This window comes from Lutjanus erythropterus, chromosome 23, assembly GCF_056507025.1.
Source record: "Lutjanus erythropterus isolate fLutEry1 chromosome 23, fLutEry1.hap2, whole genome shotgun sequence".
Lineage (NCBI taxonomy): Eukaryota > Metazoa > Chordata > Actinopteri > Lutjaniformes > Lutjanidae > Lutjanus > Lutjanus erythropterus.
Genome location: NC_139339.1, coordinates 3609423 through 3626504, shown reverse-complemented (window position 1 = coordinate 3626504; position 17082 = coordinate 3609423). Strand labels below are relative to the sequence as shown.

The 17082-nt window shown below is 39.2% G+C and overlaps 1 protein-coding gene and 1 long non-coding RNA gene across 5 annotated transcripts in view; one reads left to right on the top strand and one right to left on the bottom strand.

Annotated features, from left to right (window-relative positions):
- Positions 1-3922, top strand: part of LOC146305397 (uncharacterized) — a 21238-nt gene extending 17316 nt beyond the window's left edge. For all 4 annotated transcript variants that reach the window (XR_014769100.1, XR_014769099.1, XR_014769097.1 and 1 more), the window contains 3 exons: positions 1015-1193; positions 3496-3605; positions 3785-3922. This is a non-coding gene — a long non-coding RNA (uncharacterized LOC146305397). The remainder of the gene's footprint in view (positions 1-1014; positions 1194-3495; positions 3606-3784) is intronic.
- Positions 28-17082, bottom strand: LOC146305396 (ankyrin repeat domain-containing protein 46). Its single transcript, XM_084712525.1, has 4 exons — positions 16977-17082; positions 14057-14399; positions 3753-3911; positions 28-1227 (listed from the first exon to the last, which is right to left on the bottom strand). Exons 2-4 carry the CDS (start codon positions 14365-14367, stop codon positions 1011-1013), a joined length of 687 nt encoding a protein of 228 aa, XP_084568651.1. The 5' UTR covers positions 14368-14399; positions 16977-17082; the 3' UTR covers positions 28-1010.

The following is a 17082-nucleotide window of genomic DNA, read 5'->3' as shown; positions in this document are numbered from 1 at the left end:
CTCGCTGATGAGAATCAAACAAACACGTTGTTTTATACGTTTTCCACATTGAATTAGGATTTACTTCAAATATGTTAATGTACACTGAAAATCAACAGTGAAAAAACAACAACAAAATATTCATGGTTTACAAGGACAGAAGATAAAATGAATATACAACAAAATGAGTCATAATCATTAACAGGATAATAATCCTACAGTTTGGGAGCATTGTGCCTATGTATGATGTTTCCAACAACATTTGAATGCAACAAAGCTGCATGCTTCAGGCGGGAATGTCTTAACGAATGAAGCTTTCTCTCAAAAGGCACACAGTCAAGGTGCTTTTCTGTAGTGTGGAAGCAGACGAGACGACAACTCTGCATTAACGTTCACTTATCACAACTTTCCATTTGGAATAAGAGACAGAATAAAGGAAAAATGCGTTTTTTTTAAGGGCAGCGAGGACGCGGGGTTTCAACAAAATGTACAGTATCTGCAGGAAAATTAAAACAGAAGATTTGATAAATAACACGACTGAAAGATGAGACAAATAAGAAAATAAAAGATACAAAAAACATTGGCAATATACAGCTTGTAACAGAACATAAAGTATGAATGAAATGAAACGGGGTCCGCTGCATTTAAACAAAACAAAGAGTGACTCATTTCATCCTTCAGTCATTACATTTTCAAGAGCAGCTTTAACTGTGATCTCATTTTAAAGGGGACGTGTTACACAATATTTAAACAAGACCAACGAGCTACTGAAGAAGACTCCCGCAGCCTGGGTGGGTTTGTTAGCCAACTCAAGCTTGCAACACCTTTTGTATCACCTCTTTTTAGAAATACATTTTTAATAACAATACAATGTGATGTTTGCCTGTCTAGACAACCGAGAGAAAGACGAGATCTGGGCTGGAAATGAACAAAAATCTGGATTTCTGTTCTGGTATAAACATAGCCGTAAGCAGAACTTCACTTGTTATTTGACTAATCCATGCTTCTTCTTCTTCTTTGTTGCCGTCCCCTCAGTGCACGAGCTCCAGCTGGCTGGTGGAGAAAGGCAGCACCCCGCTGACGTAGTAGGCGATGCCCAGGGAGAGGAGGGCGATGACGACGAGCAGCAGCAGCACCCGCCAGAAGCCCAGGTCCTCCACAAACTCCTGCCAGGTGGTCCTGAAGCTGGAGAGGACACCCTCGCTGCTCTGCAGGTTGGGGTTGAGTAAAGAGTGGCTCTCCATCGCACTGAGACACAAAGACAAGTTTCAGATAGGTCACTGTGACTTCAGTTTAAAGATTTTCGTAATCTTTTCTTAAATCCACGGTCTGAAGGTTCGAGTCAAGTTTCAGTTCAAATTAGGGCTGGGCGGTATGACCCAAAATTCATATCACGGTATAAATTGAATCCCTTCACGGTAACGGTATTTATCGCGGTATAAATGTTGCGGTGTAAAACTTATAATGGAAGTGTTTCTGAAGGGGTTTTGTAGTCCCTTAGCAAAACTAAATTGATTTAAACAACAACAACAAAAAAAGCAAAGATATAATGTACTTTTTTGAGTATTTATTGTGCAGAAGAACAACAGAAGTAAGGATAGTGCCTCAGAAGTACAAAAATTCTTACAAAAATAAAGCGGATATTGTAAACAGTACTTCAAGTAAGAGAGGTTTTCTGTAAGTCAAATGGCAAAAACAGTGAAAAGGTTCTGTAATCCTGTAAAAATCTGTAAAAAAAAACACCTAAGTAAAGAATGTGAGTATTTTTTCCATCACAGCAGGTCAGTGATCAGTGTTTCAGTGACACATTAAAAACATCGGCACCACGACATGATTTTCTATTTTTGGAGCTGCGCACCTTTTTTTAGAAGGTAACTCTTTATTTGCACAACTCTCGCGAGATTTGTGTTCGTTATTTTTTACTAAAATAATCAAACTTGCGCGATCTTTCGCAGGTCTAGGGTTCCCTTCTAGACACGACCCTCTCTGTGTCTCTGTCAGACTACAGACAGCAGACTGTCTGTAAACAGCACGATGTTTCACTCTGCAGTAATACATAAAGACATAAGACATAAAGACTTTATTTGTGTGGACACCCAGGTTTGGTTTGTCACCAACTTTGGCATTTTTATTTTTTTAATCAGTCCGAGAGGACGACGGTATCAGTGATTGATTAGTGATCAGTCTGTCCTCCTCTCCTCCCTCACCTGTTCACTCTGCTGTGAGAAGATCTGAAAGTTTCTCTCAGAGAAACACAGACTCTCCTGTTTTACGTATAAGCCTCTTTATACAGTTGTTTCATTTTATAAGTGCATCTGGTTGGTGTCGATGTCATTAACCATCACGTTAGTTTGTGTTGTAATAAACTCCGTCATTAACAACAGTCTCCTCCACACGCAGCTTCTCTGCAGTTGGTCTGTGCGTTTCCTGATCAGATAAACCAGCGCCGGAAAGACTAGAAAAGTTGCGCCAGTTAAAATAGAAGCGTCCCGTAAAAAAATAAAATCTATTAATAATTTATTGGTTATAGGTTATAGGGTTCGTTCGAAGGCGTCTGGGTCTTTGTTAGCGGTCACAGTTACTCCACACATCTTGCACATGACATTTTTATGCTCGACATCCGACTTTTTAAACCCGAACCACGTCCAAATCACGGATGTAGCACCGTTTTTTTTTTTTTAAACCAGACCCTCCTTCTCTCCGCCGTTACCGTGCTTGCGGCCATTTTCACACGGAGGCAGGTGCGATGACGTCATCGACGGTATGTCGGTAGAGCAGAAATCTCTACCGTGGCCAAATTAATACCGTTTTCTACCGTCATACCGTGTATACCGCGCAGCCCTAGTTCAAATGTAGCACCGATTTGGAACAAATTTCTTGCCTGGGAACCAGAAGAATCATAGTTACATCTGAGATCTGAAACACAGATGAGACTATTTATCGTCTTAGATTATCGTCATATCACTTATGGTGTAAGTGTTTTCTTTCCGTGGTGTTAAAAGCTGCATTACAGTGAATTGATGCCTCTTTCTGGACTTACCAGAGCCCCGTTTCCCAGAGCCTTCGTAGCACTACGTGCATCATAAGTTGTATTTTAAGGTTGTCCCAACTCCGGGAAACAGCCCGTAACCTTAAGGGAGACCTTAAAATACAACTTACGATGCACGTAGTGCCACGAAGGCTCTGGGAAACGGGGCCCAGACTGTTCTAGTTTTTCTATTATTTGCCTTCATCCACTTAGTCATTATACCCACTTTACTGATGATTATTTATCAAAAATCTAATAATATTTGGTGAAAGCACTAATATTCCTACAGTATTGTTGCAGTAGCGTGGTATTAATCAAAAATATTTGAATACTAAATGTTCTCCATGCTGCCCTGCCGTTGCTCAGTTTAACGCATCGTATTCTAGACTCTGTAAGATCTAAGGCTGCACCAAATGCTGTGACTCTTCTGGTAATCTATGGCAAAATTAGTATTTGACTATTTATATATTTGTGTGTGTTTGTGGCAGGGGGCCAGTTTAACACCAGCAGCATGAGGTTCAACATCGGGACAGCCGGCGCCGTCAGAGAGGATGAAGAGGCTACGCTGCAGGCAGCATGAGTGAACATGTTTGACAAGGTGGGCTGTTACACTTTACGTTTGAATAACTTACTCTGTCTTTACTGTTCTGACTCCATAAAAAAGTAAACTTTAAAACTCTGTCCTCTCCTGTCGTTCCCCACATCACTCACACATTCAATCATTTCTCCGTTCTTCCACGTTTACCTCTCACTGTCGGCCATCTGCATCGTTTCCAGTTTCGAGTGGGGTCCTCTGTTGAACCCCTTCACCTCCTGCTCCTCCAGTCCCTCCAGCAGACGAATGGCATCCTTGTTCACGCCGCGTCTCTTCGCCAGCACCAGAGGGGTCGATCCATTGTGGTTGCTATAACGGAGGACAGCCAGACAGGGACAGTGCCGTTAGACCCACGAGTCAAAGGAGAAAACACACGTCACGAGCCAGGTTAACCATGTGGCACCGAGCCAATCACAGCAGCACACACTCAGACACATGTTTGCATGAAGTTGGTGTCAGCGACAGATTCCAAGAACAAGATAAACAGAAGACAGACAAAGAGACGCAACAGCTGATGGTGTCGCCAAACAGCCGTAAACTCTCCAGCTCTTCATGCTAATGTTAGCCAGCAGCAGACTGACAGTTAAAATCTCACTTCCTGTTCTGGTCAAACATTTTCTCATCCGGACTCGTTTAACTTCTGCTTCTTTTTTTTGTCACTGCAAAGTTATATTTAACCAATAACAAGCTCCAACTATGGTCTGCATAAAATCCCAGCAGAGGAACAAGATTATTTTTTCTAATTTAAAGAGTAAGACCACTTCAATGTAAGCATCTTATGAAATTACACCAATCAAAGTTTGAATTAATCTATTTTTATTCACTGTAGACTAGAGATGCACAGATTCCAATGGCTGATTCTGATTTTTAGTCTTTCTAAGACCTACAGTTGACAGGAAAATGTTTGAGGAGACGCATCAACACTGTTTGTTTATTCTTCAGCCAGAACAGGAGGTGAGATTTTAACTGTCAGTCTGCTGCTGGCTAACATTAGCATGAAGAACTACAAAGTTTAACTGCTGTTCTGCACCATCGTCAGCTGCTGCGTCTCCTTGAAGGCTGCCTTGTCTTCTCTTTATTCTGTTCTTGGACTCCATCGCTAACGCCAGCTTCATGCAAGCATGTGTCTGAGATCAGCACTGTTGTGGGTGTTACATTAGGACAGTATCTGCTGCAGCCATGATGTGACGTGTCACGGATCGATTGATGTGCAAAGGTCTGGTTTCGATCGATGGGAAGCAGCAGTTTCTGTTCTCTGTAGAGTGTGATGCACTCACACATGACACACACCCCACAAACAGCAAAATAACATCTGCATGACTCATTAATACATTACCCTGTCTGTCTTCAGAGTAACTACATGTTCAGCAACTATACAGCAGATCCAGTTTGAGTTCAGCTCTCTCTGTTTCACATTCACTTCCTCCCTGAATGATGGACTCATTGTCAATATTTTATACTGAATCGGTTATTTTGTCTTCCTTAACTGTTTTAATAAAAAGAAATCATAAAAATAAGAATGCATCTGGTGCCTTGATTTTATGACGCTTTTTGAAGAACATGTTTTCATGAACTCATGAAGTTTATAACTTCAGTTAACAGCTGAGTTATAAACTTAACGTTCTCTTAAAGGACAGTAGCACAAACATCAGGCAAGTTTTTAAATCATTTTAGAGCTTGCTGAGGAGTTTCTTTTCATTATCAGTTACCACACCAGCCAGGATCCTCGTGTTAGTCTGGCAGCCAGGGTGGAAAAGGAGAGATAAAAGTTTAAATTCACCAGTCACTTAGTAAAACAACATTTTGTATCTGAAATCTATCAGACACATTAATGTTTTACATGCATTTGCCTGGTGGCTGGTGCTAATATTCCACCCTGCTAGCAGCTAATGCTAACGTAACATTAAGATGAAAGCACTAAAGAGTGAGTTCAGGGTTTTTTGCAGTCAGAAAAAACTGACTGTGCTTTAGTGCTTGTCCCATTCTGTTAGCATTAGATGTAGACTAACATCAGGAAGCTAGCATTAGCTGGCTAACATAATAGCTAGCCAGTTGTGCCAAAAACACAAGAACATAACAGCCTTCATAAAAGCAGACTAAACAGCAGAACAGATGTGCCTAGCAAAGTAGAGCCGCAACAATTCATTTTTAAATAAACTGGTAAGTACTCGGATTATCAATTAATCAGTTTGAGTAACTTTAAGGAAAAATTCTCTGATTTAATATGAATAACTTCTAGTTTCTTTACTCCTCTGTGGCAGTAAACTGAATGTTTTTGGGTGTGGAGAAAACAAGATTTTTATAGACAAAACAACTAATTAATTAATCGAGAAAATGATCGACTGATTAATTGATGTTGAAAATAATAATAAACAGCCCCGGTGCTGAGTGTGTGGAGTGACATCAGTCAGTCACATACTGTCTAAAACATTCAGCGCAGTAAAACTCACACAAATCAAAAGCACTTTTTTTTTAAAAAGAAAAGGTTGTGAAATATATGTTTTTATTAATTTCTTTAGTATTATTATTTTGTTAACAGTAGTTTATTTCCTTAATAAAATGTTTTCCTCTGAGGGAAATAAACGATGCTTTTTTCAGGTCAGTCTATATAATGACTAAACAATGAGCAGTATTCATGTTTTTCGGGTGAGGCAGCAGGATCATTTCCTCTTTCAGTTTCATTATGACAATTAAAACCAGTGATGCTATTTTAAACTAAGTTAACAGCTAACTGTTACATTTAGAGATGACAGACACAGACAGTTCCTTCATGTTCCTCCCTGCAGATCAGTTATCCAAGATTCATCAACATGCCAAACGACAGCTGTAATGAAAGCCGAGTCGCATTGTAATAACTCATCATGTCATGTTGTGATGACATAATGATCCGGACAGATGCGCTCCACTTGGCATCAATAAGCAAGTTAAGCACAAACAGCAGCTTTTCATTTCACCGTCGACATGAACGCCCGACTGTTCAGTGTCAAACCAAAGAGCTCCTCAAAGTCTTTTATTAGATTCAAATACATACAGATGTGTCGCACAAACATCTGGTTCCAGCCTCTCTTAAGTGAAGATTTGCTGCTTTTTCTCTGTTTTTTAGTTCTGTTAACTGAAAATCTTTGGTTTTACTGAACAAAACAAAACATTTTAAGACACTTCCTTGGACTGTGGGAAATGGTGATACGCATTTTTGTATTATTTTATAGACCAAATGGTTGACAGAGAAATTTTAGTTGCAGCCATACATTATATACATACATACACATGTAGAATTTGGGTTTTGCCTAAAAATAAATGAAACAAAATGAGAATTGTTGAGTTGTCCAGTATGACGGCTCATTACAGAACAGAAATTTAAGTAATCCATAAAATCTGTTGAGATTTTGGAGTAACAGACGGCTTACAACAGTCTAATAATCAATAAATAAAGAGTGCGAAAACTGAACTTTTTAGTCAACTATCTACAGCCTTTTTCCTTGTCAAGGAGACACAACCAAAGTTGCGATGCTGGGATCAACACAACAACAGACAAAGAGGCGTTACAGCCAAATGTGATTTTGTTCAAAGACCAGAGGGGTGTTACATCGAGGCTGTGCCTACGTGAAAAAGTCCAGCTTAAATTAACTCCCACTTCCACTCAAGGCTTAAGATGTTCCACTTACACAATTTAGTCTAGTCTAGTTGCAAACTCAAGCCAGGCTTAAACAAGCTTGTACTGAGAGAGAGCACAGAGAACAAGCAGCGTTGGACAAAGGACAGGATGTCACAAAAAGAAGAGAAAACGAGACGAGGCCAAAAAATCCCCCAGTAAATGCCAAGATATGATCTGGACACATTCATCAGGCCTGACAGCTCAGTTGGTAGAGCGCCTTGCTGACCAAAACTACGCAAAAAGCCACAAAAAGCCATTGTTAGAAAAGATATACGAGCCTACTTAATGTTTTATTTGTATTTGTTTATAAATATCTTGCTACAAATTCTAAATAACACTTGTTGCTGCAGGACGAGTCAGTAACTTTTCATACTGATGTGACCACCGACACATTCAACTGTTCTTTAACGTGTTTTCTCTTTCACAGGATGTTCAGTAGATTTATAGGTGCTGACTGCTCATTGACAACATTGACGACATAAAGTAGAAAAAGTTTGATGTGTTTGTCTTCACAGTTTGAAAAAAATAATTAATAAATAACTGAACAACTTCAGCACATTTTCTGTTTCTGTTTAAATTTTTTCCCCCGCTTGTCTTTACGAGCGAGAATTTAGCCTTAGGTAGCCGAAAGTTTCCAGACTGAGTCAGTCCTCAGGAACCTGGTGTATCTTCATCTGTACGACATGTTCATCTGTTTCTCAACGTTCTCAAGTTTCTGGAAAACTTTAAGTTAGATCACCTGGTGTCTGTTTACAGAAGATTAATGTATCACAGTCAGACTCTTGTGTCTCAAGGTGTTGTGATTGATTTTAGATCGATACAGATGTAAGATGTCTTTGTTTCTTTTTGCAAAGCTCTTTGACTTTCCGCGTGAACACTAAAATATCTACTGCATTCTACTGTGAGACCTCTGCTGCTCAGCTGGAACAGTGTTTGTTCCACTTGTTCATGCAAACAAACACGTCTACACCAAAAGTAAACAACATTAATCCCCAGTCGCTCGCCCTCGTGTGCTGGTGTTAACTGACAACAAGAAGGAAGTCTGTGTGCAAGCCTAACTTAAACAGGACCGGACGAGTTCCACTGGGAGTACTGGGATTTTAAAGTCTCTGACGGTTCAGCCAATACTTATAATTTAAGTGGGACACAAGAACTGGGCCCCTGTTTCTGCTCCTCTTTACTGCATCAACAACAGGTTTTATAATGTGCTCAGTGTTTTTTCATGCACATCCTGGCAGCCGTTAGTGTACAAGACAAAAAGACGGAGGGGGACAAACTCATTTGCTTTTTGGAAAACAGTATCAGTCCCAGGGGTCTCAGGCAAAAATTGGCATAATTATCTCATTATCAGATAAGATAAAGAATAACGAAAAGAAAACTATATATCTGAGATATTCTTTTATTAGTATAATATTAATAAAAACTAGGGATGCACGATATATCGGCATTGATATCGGTATCGGCCGATATTCGTCATTTTTTAACACATCGGCATCGGTCCGATGAGTAAAACTGGACCGATATTATCAACCGATGTTTATATCCGTCTAGTTGCTATTTGCGTATGTGTGTCGGGAGGTGGAGGGGGAGGGATATTTGGCCATGCTGTATTTGTTTGGGCATGTGACAGTGTCAGTGACAAAGGCACAGGATTGATTCCATTTTGAAAATAAAGGAAAGGCCAAAACGCACTAAAGGCGTCTGACTCTCGCGATTTGAAACGTACCCATTGTTCTAAATGGCAGAACACGCACTGAAAGCATCTTGACGCGCGTCAAACTGACTTGACGCTCGCTTGTTTCGATTTTGGAGCGTCAAATGAGGACCAGGGCTTTTTTCTGCAGCTGCAGTTCGTGTTTGGGGAGAGTTACATGGAGTAAAAAGCTATGGACACGAGGAGCGAGTGCTGTTTGAGCTTTAGCTCCACCTGAAACCAGGTAAAAGAAAAAACAAAAAACGACCCGCAGCAGAGACGGAGGGAGGGAGAGAGCGTGTGAATACGGACAGATGCGCCGACTTGATATACGGACATTTTATGATCATGAAACATTATATTGAGCACTTTTGTGGCGTGTTTTTTTTTTTTTTTTGCTCCAAGTCCGATTTGTTTACTTTTAAATACTTAATTACTCCCCGCCAATTGATCATAACTGCGCAGGAGGAGAGAGAGGGACAGCAGAGAGGAGGGAGAGGGAGCGTGTGTGAAGTGCTGACTGATATAAAACTTTTTTGATGATGAATCCTGATGTTACTGTACAATTCCCTGTCTAAAATATCAGTCTCAGTAACAAACAGACAGACGCTCGTCTCCTCCATGAAAGCTTTGTCACTTCGCAACATTATTTTAAATCATTATGAAGTGTCCAGATGCTGTCTCCCTCTTCATCTCCTCGGTGTGTGTCAGTGTGCAGTTTGCTGTCTGCTGTGGTCTAAAAAAATATCCTGCTTTCTTAATACAAAAACATTAATATCGCGCATCATCGCAGTCATTATATAGACGGACCTGAAAAAAGATTATTATTTTTTTCCCTCAGAGGACAATATTTTATTAAAGACATAAACTATTATTAATAGTTATACTAAATAAATAAACAGATGCATATAAATAGCGACCTTTTCCTAAAATACTGCTGGTTTTATGGTGATGGAATGTTAAACCTGACGCCTGCAGTGCGCTATAGAAGCTTCATTTGTCTTTTGACGCACATCAAATGAAGCCTGCAGTGCGTTTTGGCCTGAAGACATTCAAAAATTCAGTTTGCATGATTTTCAGTCTGTACAAAATTTTATCATCTCTCTCTCTCTCTATACATATATATACACACACACACACACACACACACATATATATATATATACATATATATGTATATATACATACATATGTGTATATATATATATACATACACACATATATATATATATATACATATATGTACATATATGTACATTTATAAAAATATCGATATCGGTAAATATCGGTTATCGGCTATGACAGCAATATTAATATCGGATATCGGTATCGGTCAGAATTTTCAAATCGGTGCATCCCTAATAAAAACAAAACAATCTAATGATAATAGATTTAAAAAACATTATAAAACGAAGTTAAGTGTTTTAAGTTGAAAATCCTGGTCATAATTTTTTAAAACATAATTCTACAACATGTTATAATACATTTGGGACTTAAGATTTTTTTTTTCAACTTTAAGATCCCTCTTTAAGTTAAATAAAAGCAAAACTACAGCCGTTTCTAGTTTTTGGGGGGCAATTATTGGCTTATTATGCTGACCAATCAAATTTTTAATCATAAAGGTTAATAGGAAATGATAGTGCTGGTTTTTATATAGATCACATTGACAATGACTGTGTTACTGTAAGTGTAACATGATGTCTGACTAAGAAACATGTCTTCCTTATTCACGTGTCCCGTAGACCCAAATTCCATGGAATTGTGATCTAGTATTTTTGTATATTTGTTTTTATGTGCACAGCAGGGATTTAAAAGAACTGAAGACATTAATAAGAACCGGAGGAGGAACCATGGCAACGTGAGCAGTGTTTTGACAATCTGACTTTAGAACAAACACAAGACAGCCTCTCTCTTCATGTCAGGACAGGGTCTGTTATCTATTACCTACATCTATTATCAGAGGTCACAACAAAAATGACATCATTTGATCGCTGAAAGGAAATGCCGGTTTAATCTGTCAGATCTGTAGAAATACTATATGCTGTAAAATACACATTGCTTGTTTTCTCACATTATTATGGCCCTTAAAAATAATTTGCATGCTTCGATTAACATTGGTAATTGAAAGGAATAATGTGAAATATGTGTATATGTAAGAAAACATGCATAAAATATAGTCTACACACAGAGATACAACAGCGGATGGGTACAGATTTACACAATAAGGGCTGTTACAATAGCAACCACTGTTATTTCCAAACAAACAGGTGATCTGATGGTAAATTCTTAGTATGATACAGATACCATACGACAGTGACGGAGCACGGACTCATCATAACAGACAACAGGTCTACAGCTTTAGATAATAAAGGCTGTTGATATAAAAACGACCCGACTCTGTAATTTACTCAGAAAGCAGCTGATGATCAGCACATGCTGTCACTGGACGTGTGCCATAATTCATCTTTCACACTAAATTGCTGTAATGTTTCCATGGTAACGGCAGTGGCTGACAGTAAAACAAAAACACTGCTACCTGCTCCATGGCGGAGGAGCTACTATTATTGTTTTCCTAGTTGATTAATCAGTCGATTACTTTTTCAGTTGAAAAAAAAAACAAACACATTTTACAAATGGAATAGTTGGCGATTAATTTAATAATTGATTATGACTATGATCGGAGTAAAAAGACTGTAACGACAAAAGGGAGCAATACAGCAAACTAATTTCACCACCTGACGCTGAAACATCTGGTTGAAGACGAGAGCTCAACAGCTGTAAGCTTCTGTCGGGGAGGTTCAAAGGTCAAAGTCTGGGTTGCACCAATAAGGATTCATTTTTAAACCTGATTAAATCAAGGTTTTACTTTAAATTATACTGCACTAAACTTTTAAACTTAAAATAAGGGATGATTATATTTAAACAACCTCCTGTTTATTTTTTACCCTAAACATAGATTTAAAAAAAAAAAAAATAAAAACATTTCTGTTGCAATTTAAACTTAACTTTGAAGACAGGGAAGGGACCGACTCAACCCTACTGAGTGTTATGAGGTCGGGTTCATTTCTTGTTAACTTAGGTTGCAAATAATGTAGTGTTTTGTTAACTTTTTATCTAGCTGGCAAACAATCAGTTTGAGTATTTTTTTAAAGAAAAAAAAGTCTGATTTCAGCTTGTTTCTTTACTCCTCTGTGACAGTAGACTTAATTTTTTGGGTTGTGGACAAAACAGGGCATTTGACGACGTCACCTTGGGAACGCTGGTTGACATTTCCGTTATTTTCTGACATTTAATAGACAAAACAACTACAACTAAAAAATGATGGTTAGTTACAGTCCTACCGCTGATAAACACAAGTAATTCAACACAGTAAAACTTACGCAATTAACGCCCAAACCGTTCTCGAGAGACCAAAGAAAAAACCAAAACAAAACAAAAAAACCCCCCAGAATCTCCCAGCAGACTCTGCCACATCCTAAACTGAATCATCCCTGTAATCTACTGACCTCAGAGTCAGATTTTAGTGACTGTTCACAACATTTCTGATGTCCAGACATCTGACCTTACAACTAAAAGGAGAAATGAGACGCCTTCTTCGTATGAAGGAAGCGCGTGAGGAAGCGTAGAGAGAGCAGGTCGTGACCTTACAACCATACACAAACGGAACGTGAAATTATTGGACAGCAGCTGGCAACTGACTCATTTAGGAACATTTTATATGACCACAAAGGCAACAACACACAGTTACACATCACACACGTGATATGAAGTGGCAGGACACTGGCTCATATGATAGAGTCAGATTTACACAATACTGCTGACAGTAGATCTGCGCCATATCATCCCTTCCACAATAACACCGTGATAAAAAAGTGTCATCTCGTGATATCAAAGACGCTCTGCGACACGAGCCCGAACATGTCGACCAAAACACACTAAAGTCATCTGACGCTCGCGTTTTCAAGTGCACCCATTGTCCTAAAGGGCAGAACACACACTGAAAGCATCTTGACGTGCACCTGGCTGCCTTGATGCCGTCACTAACAAGAAATGAGGGTCAAATGAGGACCAGAGCTTTTTTTTTTTCTGCGGCTGCAGTTTGTGTTTGGGGACACAAGGGAATTAAAAAAGGGCGTGGAGGAGAGGAGCGAGTGCTGAAACCTGACCCACAGCAGTTAATATGGACAGACGTGCAGAGTCTGATTTAATTACTTCATGCAAATCGATCAGAACTGCGAGGGAGGAGAGGCAGCAGAGGAGGGCGAGCAAGTGATATAAAAACTTTTATGATAAATCCTGATGTTACTGTACAGTTGTACGACTAAAATATCTTTCTCAGTATGAGACAGACGCTCGTCTCTTCCACAAAACGTCTGTTACTGCGCGGCATTAATGCAAGTCATGATGAAGAGTCCAGACTGTCTCTCCTCTTTGCTGTCTGCTGTGGACTAAAACGTCCTCACTGATGTAAACTGTCAGAGTGACACCGATGGAAATGATCACGCTGCATTAATACAAAAACTGGAATATCACACACCGTTTAATCATTATTTAGACTGACCTGAAAAAAACGTGAGGATTTTTCCCCTCAGAGGAAAACCGTCCCCCATTACAGAACCATTTTTGGTTCTTGTTAGGACGTGGAACCCTTTCAAAGAGTTCTACCTAGAACTCAACATAAAAGCTTTTTATGTTCCAAAGGTTTTACCTAGAATCAACCCATAGGGTTCTAATGAAAACCTTAATCTTACAGAACCTTTGACAAACTTTGTCTTACAAAAATGGTTCTTCAAAAGCAAACTGTTCTGATCAGAATCACAGCCCTTCAGGAAGAACCCTTTTGGAACCTTTTCTTCTAAGAGTGTAGCCTTTGAAACGCAAAAATCTACGTATTTCAAATGTTTATTTGACAGTGGATCGATCAAATTCTTAGCGACGGATTAATCGTTAATTGTTATCATCCCTAAAATAAAAGCATATCCAACTAAAAAATAATCTCCACAAACAGGAAATTAAATATTGAAGTTAAAAGCAAGAAAATTAGCAGGATGAGAACACAGGCATCCATAAAACTTTTAGGAATACAATCTTAAAAGCATTTCTTACCAGATGTCGATCTTGAGCCCGTTGGACACCAGGAACTGTATAGTGTCCACATGGCCACACAAATGCAGCGCCGTGTTTCCTTGGTAATCAGTCGCCAACAGATCGGCCCCGAACTTGTGGAGGAGGCGGCATATGTCCACGTTCCCTCTCGCGGCGGCTAGGTGCAGCCCGGTGCGGCCCCGGTTGTCCCGGATGTTGGGGTCGCATCCCGTCTCGAGGAGCCTCTTGGCGAACGGCAGGTCTCCATCGATGCAGGCCTGCAGCAGAGGCACGTTGGTCTGCGACGAGTCGTTGATGAAGACATAGGACATGTCCGAGTGGGTATCAGAAAATTCCAGCGTACCTGCCGTGGGGAGAAAACAGGAGATGATTCAGTGTCACAAAATAATCTCAATATTAGTAAGAATTTATTAATTGTTTCTGATTGCGATAAGTCGGCAGAAATTGCTGCATTAAGTTGACATCGTTGTTAAGTCAAGACTGACCTATGAACAAATACAGAACTGTTTATTCTAGATAAAAAGCACCATAATGTTTATTTTTTAAAGGATGTCATCAAGTGGAGTTATTTTTTATGGTTCTTGATCAACATGGATAAACACCATTCATCACACTGTCTGAGCAGTGGATGTGGAAGTGCTGTGTCAGGTTTTCCCTCTAATGAATCACTAGAAAACCAGTTAAATTCGGGGTAATGACACACAGCTGAGGAAGATCTCGCAGCAAGGCAGCAAATGAATACGGACAGATGTTTTGTCGGGGGACAAATAAGGATTGGAAAGATGAGCAATCGAAGCACAAAATACTCAGATTTCAGCATTTTTTGTTCAACCTGTTGGTACCTGTTCACTGAAAGTCATTTTCCTTCATCATTCTCATCTTTTATTCAAGAAATCCGAGCCAAGAAAGTGAAATGTGCACAGAAAGATCGCACAATCCACAACTGAGTGTTTTTATGTTGATTCATATGTTTAAATTAACGGTGACATTTGAATGAAATTCAAGGATGCTGATAAGAACCTCCCACTGCCCTCTAGTGGAAATAAAATGCACTCCTATTCCTGATTAGTCTAAAAGGGCTGCTCTGGTAATAAGAGCATCACGCCCTGTGCTGGATACGCTGTTACAGATCTGCATTTAATGTGACTTTCTTTGTTCTGTTCACGCAAAAACTACTGTACTGTCTGTCTCCATCCTGGGAGTGGGATCCTCCTCTGTGGCTCAGAGGAGTAAGAGCTTACTACTGTCATGGCAAAGGCTGTTGTGGATCATATCAAAGGTGACTTCTCCTTAACCACGTTAATTAGTCTCTTGTCTTCCCTTTCGACTGCTTTGACGAGGGCAAACAGAAATGTCAACAATGTCACACTGATTTTAACCGCATAAAATAGGGTGGAGGTGCGTGAGACTCTTTTCAAGTGAGTGACACGTCGCTGAACCTGTTCCCTGATGCACAGACAGCTTTGACAGCTCCGTTCTTTAATGTTGGTACAGTTACAAGTTGGGCAGCAGATGAATTTCAAACGGTGATTAAACTTGAGCTGAACTATGTGTGTGTTAAACCATTTTAACGCAGCCCTACCGGCTAATCAGAAAAGAGTATTCAACCAGACCAAGCTACAACGTTGTATAGACTTTTTAAAATGTTAGCAAAACATTTAGAACTAAAATGCAGCTGCTTTTATTAAAAGCAATAAAACAACTTCTTTGTCTGTTGATCCTAACACCAAGTTAATTTAGTTGATATTCATTTTATCCATTAAATAATGTTGTTATTATTAGCCTTATGTTTGTTTACTGACATTTTGCAAAAGTTGCCTCCAAGAAAAACAAGTAAAGTATCCCTGCTGTACAGCTCCCTGATACAAACTGTGATTTGTAATTACGTAAATAAAATTTCCCTTGGCTTTGCCAAAAAGAAAGAAAAAAAAAAAAAAAAAGGCCTCTTTCTATTTCTTCATGAGTAATGGCAGCGGACTGACTGAATGTGGAAAAATGGAGCCACTGTTGAAATTGCACCTTTTTAAAAATTAAATACATTTAAAGCCATAATTTATAATTTTTTTATAATAAACACTTGAAAGCATAAATAAAATAGTTTTCATACATCAATGTGGACTCACTACTCGGTAAGATCCAGTTACTCATTAGTCATCTTACTAATGACTTACTAACATTTACAGCTGCAGAGGAGCCTCATTGTAAAATGAAAACAATGCATGCTGACAATGAGAAAGTAAACGATGTTGGTGTATGAATCTGGAATTTGATGTGTTAATCTGATGCCAAATTTAAGTTTTTGACTAAACATAAATGCATGTAACTTATTAAGAAATACCTGATGAAGCTGACAGGTGTAACACAAAGTGAGCAGTAAAATCAGTTTTAACTGTACAGAGAAATGTGGGCTCTTTATTTGGAAAGCAACATGTCAGCCTTTTTCAAAATCTTATTTATTTATACTTTTTTATATGAAGTGTGTGAAAGATGTGTCTTGTCTTATAGCTACGTTGTTTACAGATGAATAAACATAGTGTGTTAAATACAGATTATGATGGAGAATAATATCGTTAGCTAACGCATCTATCTCAGCTGCAGCAGCTAACCTTAGCATTGTCTGTTTTGCAGTGCTGAAGACGGCAGGAGCATAAATTCACATCTACACATTTATCTTACTGAAATGTCTCACACTCTGCACGCAGCGACTTCACATACTGTCTCAGAATTAATTGCTGTCAGGTGTTAACGTTGTCGGTGCAAGCTAGGAAGCTAGCAGCGCTAGCGGTTAATGTTAGCTAGCATGCTAACGTTTTCCACGTAGCTGAAACAGACAAAGCGGAGATTTAACGCTTGTAGCAACGCGCGCACAAAACAAGCTCGTCCTGTGGATGTTTGGTTAGTTGTCAGTTTTATTACTCACCTGTTAATTTGTCCCAAATCAGAAGAAAAAATAAACTTCGCTGTCCTCCGAGCTAACGTCTGCAGCAGTGTTGTTGTGATGCTAGGTTTCCTGTTTCTGCAGGATA

What these genes read in the sequence shown, in the direction of transcription:
- LOC146305396 (XM_084712525.1), bottom strand. Translation starts at nt 14,367, where the DNA reads ATGTCCTATGTCTTCATCAACGACTCGTCGCAGACCAACGTGCCTCTG. An exon ending in GGGCTCAAGATCGACATCTG is followed by an intron (nt 3,912 to 14,056) that starts GTAAGAAATGCT and finishes CCTCCGTTATAG; the next exon opens with CAACCACAATGGATCGACCC. An exon ending in CAGATGGCCGACAGTGAGAG is followed by an intron (nt 1,228 to 3,752) that starts GTAAACGTGGAA and finishes TTTGTGTCTCAG; the next exon opens with TGCGATGGAGAGCCACTCTT.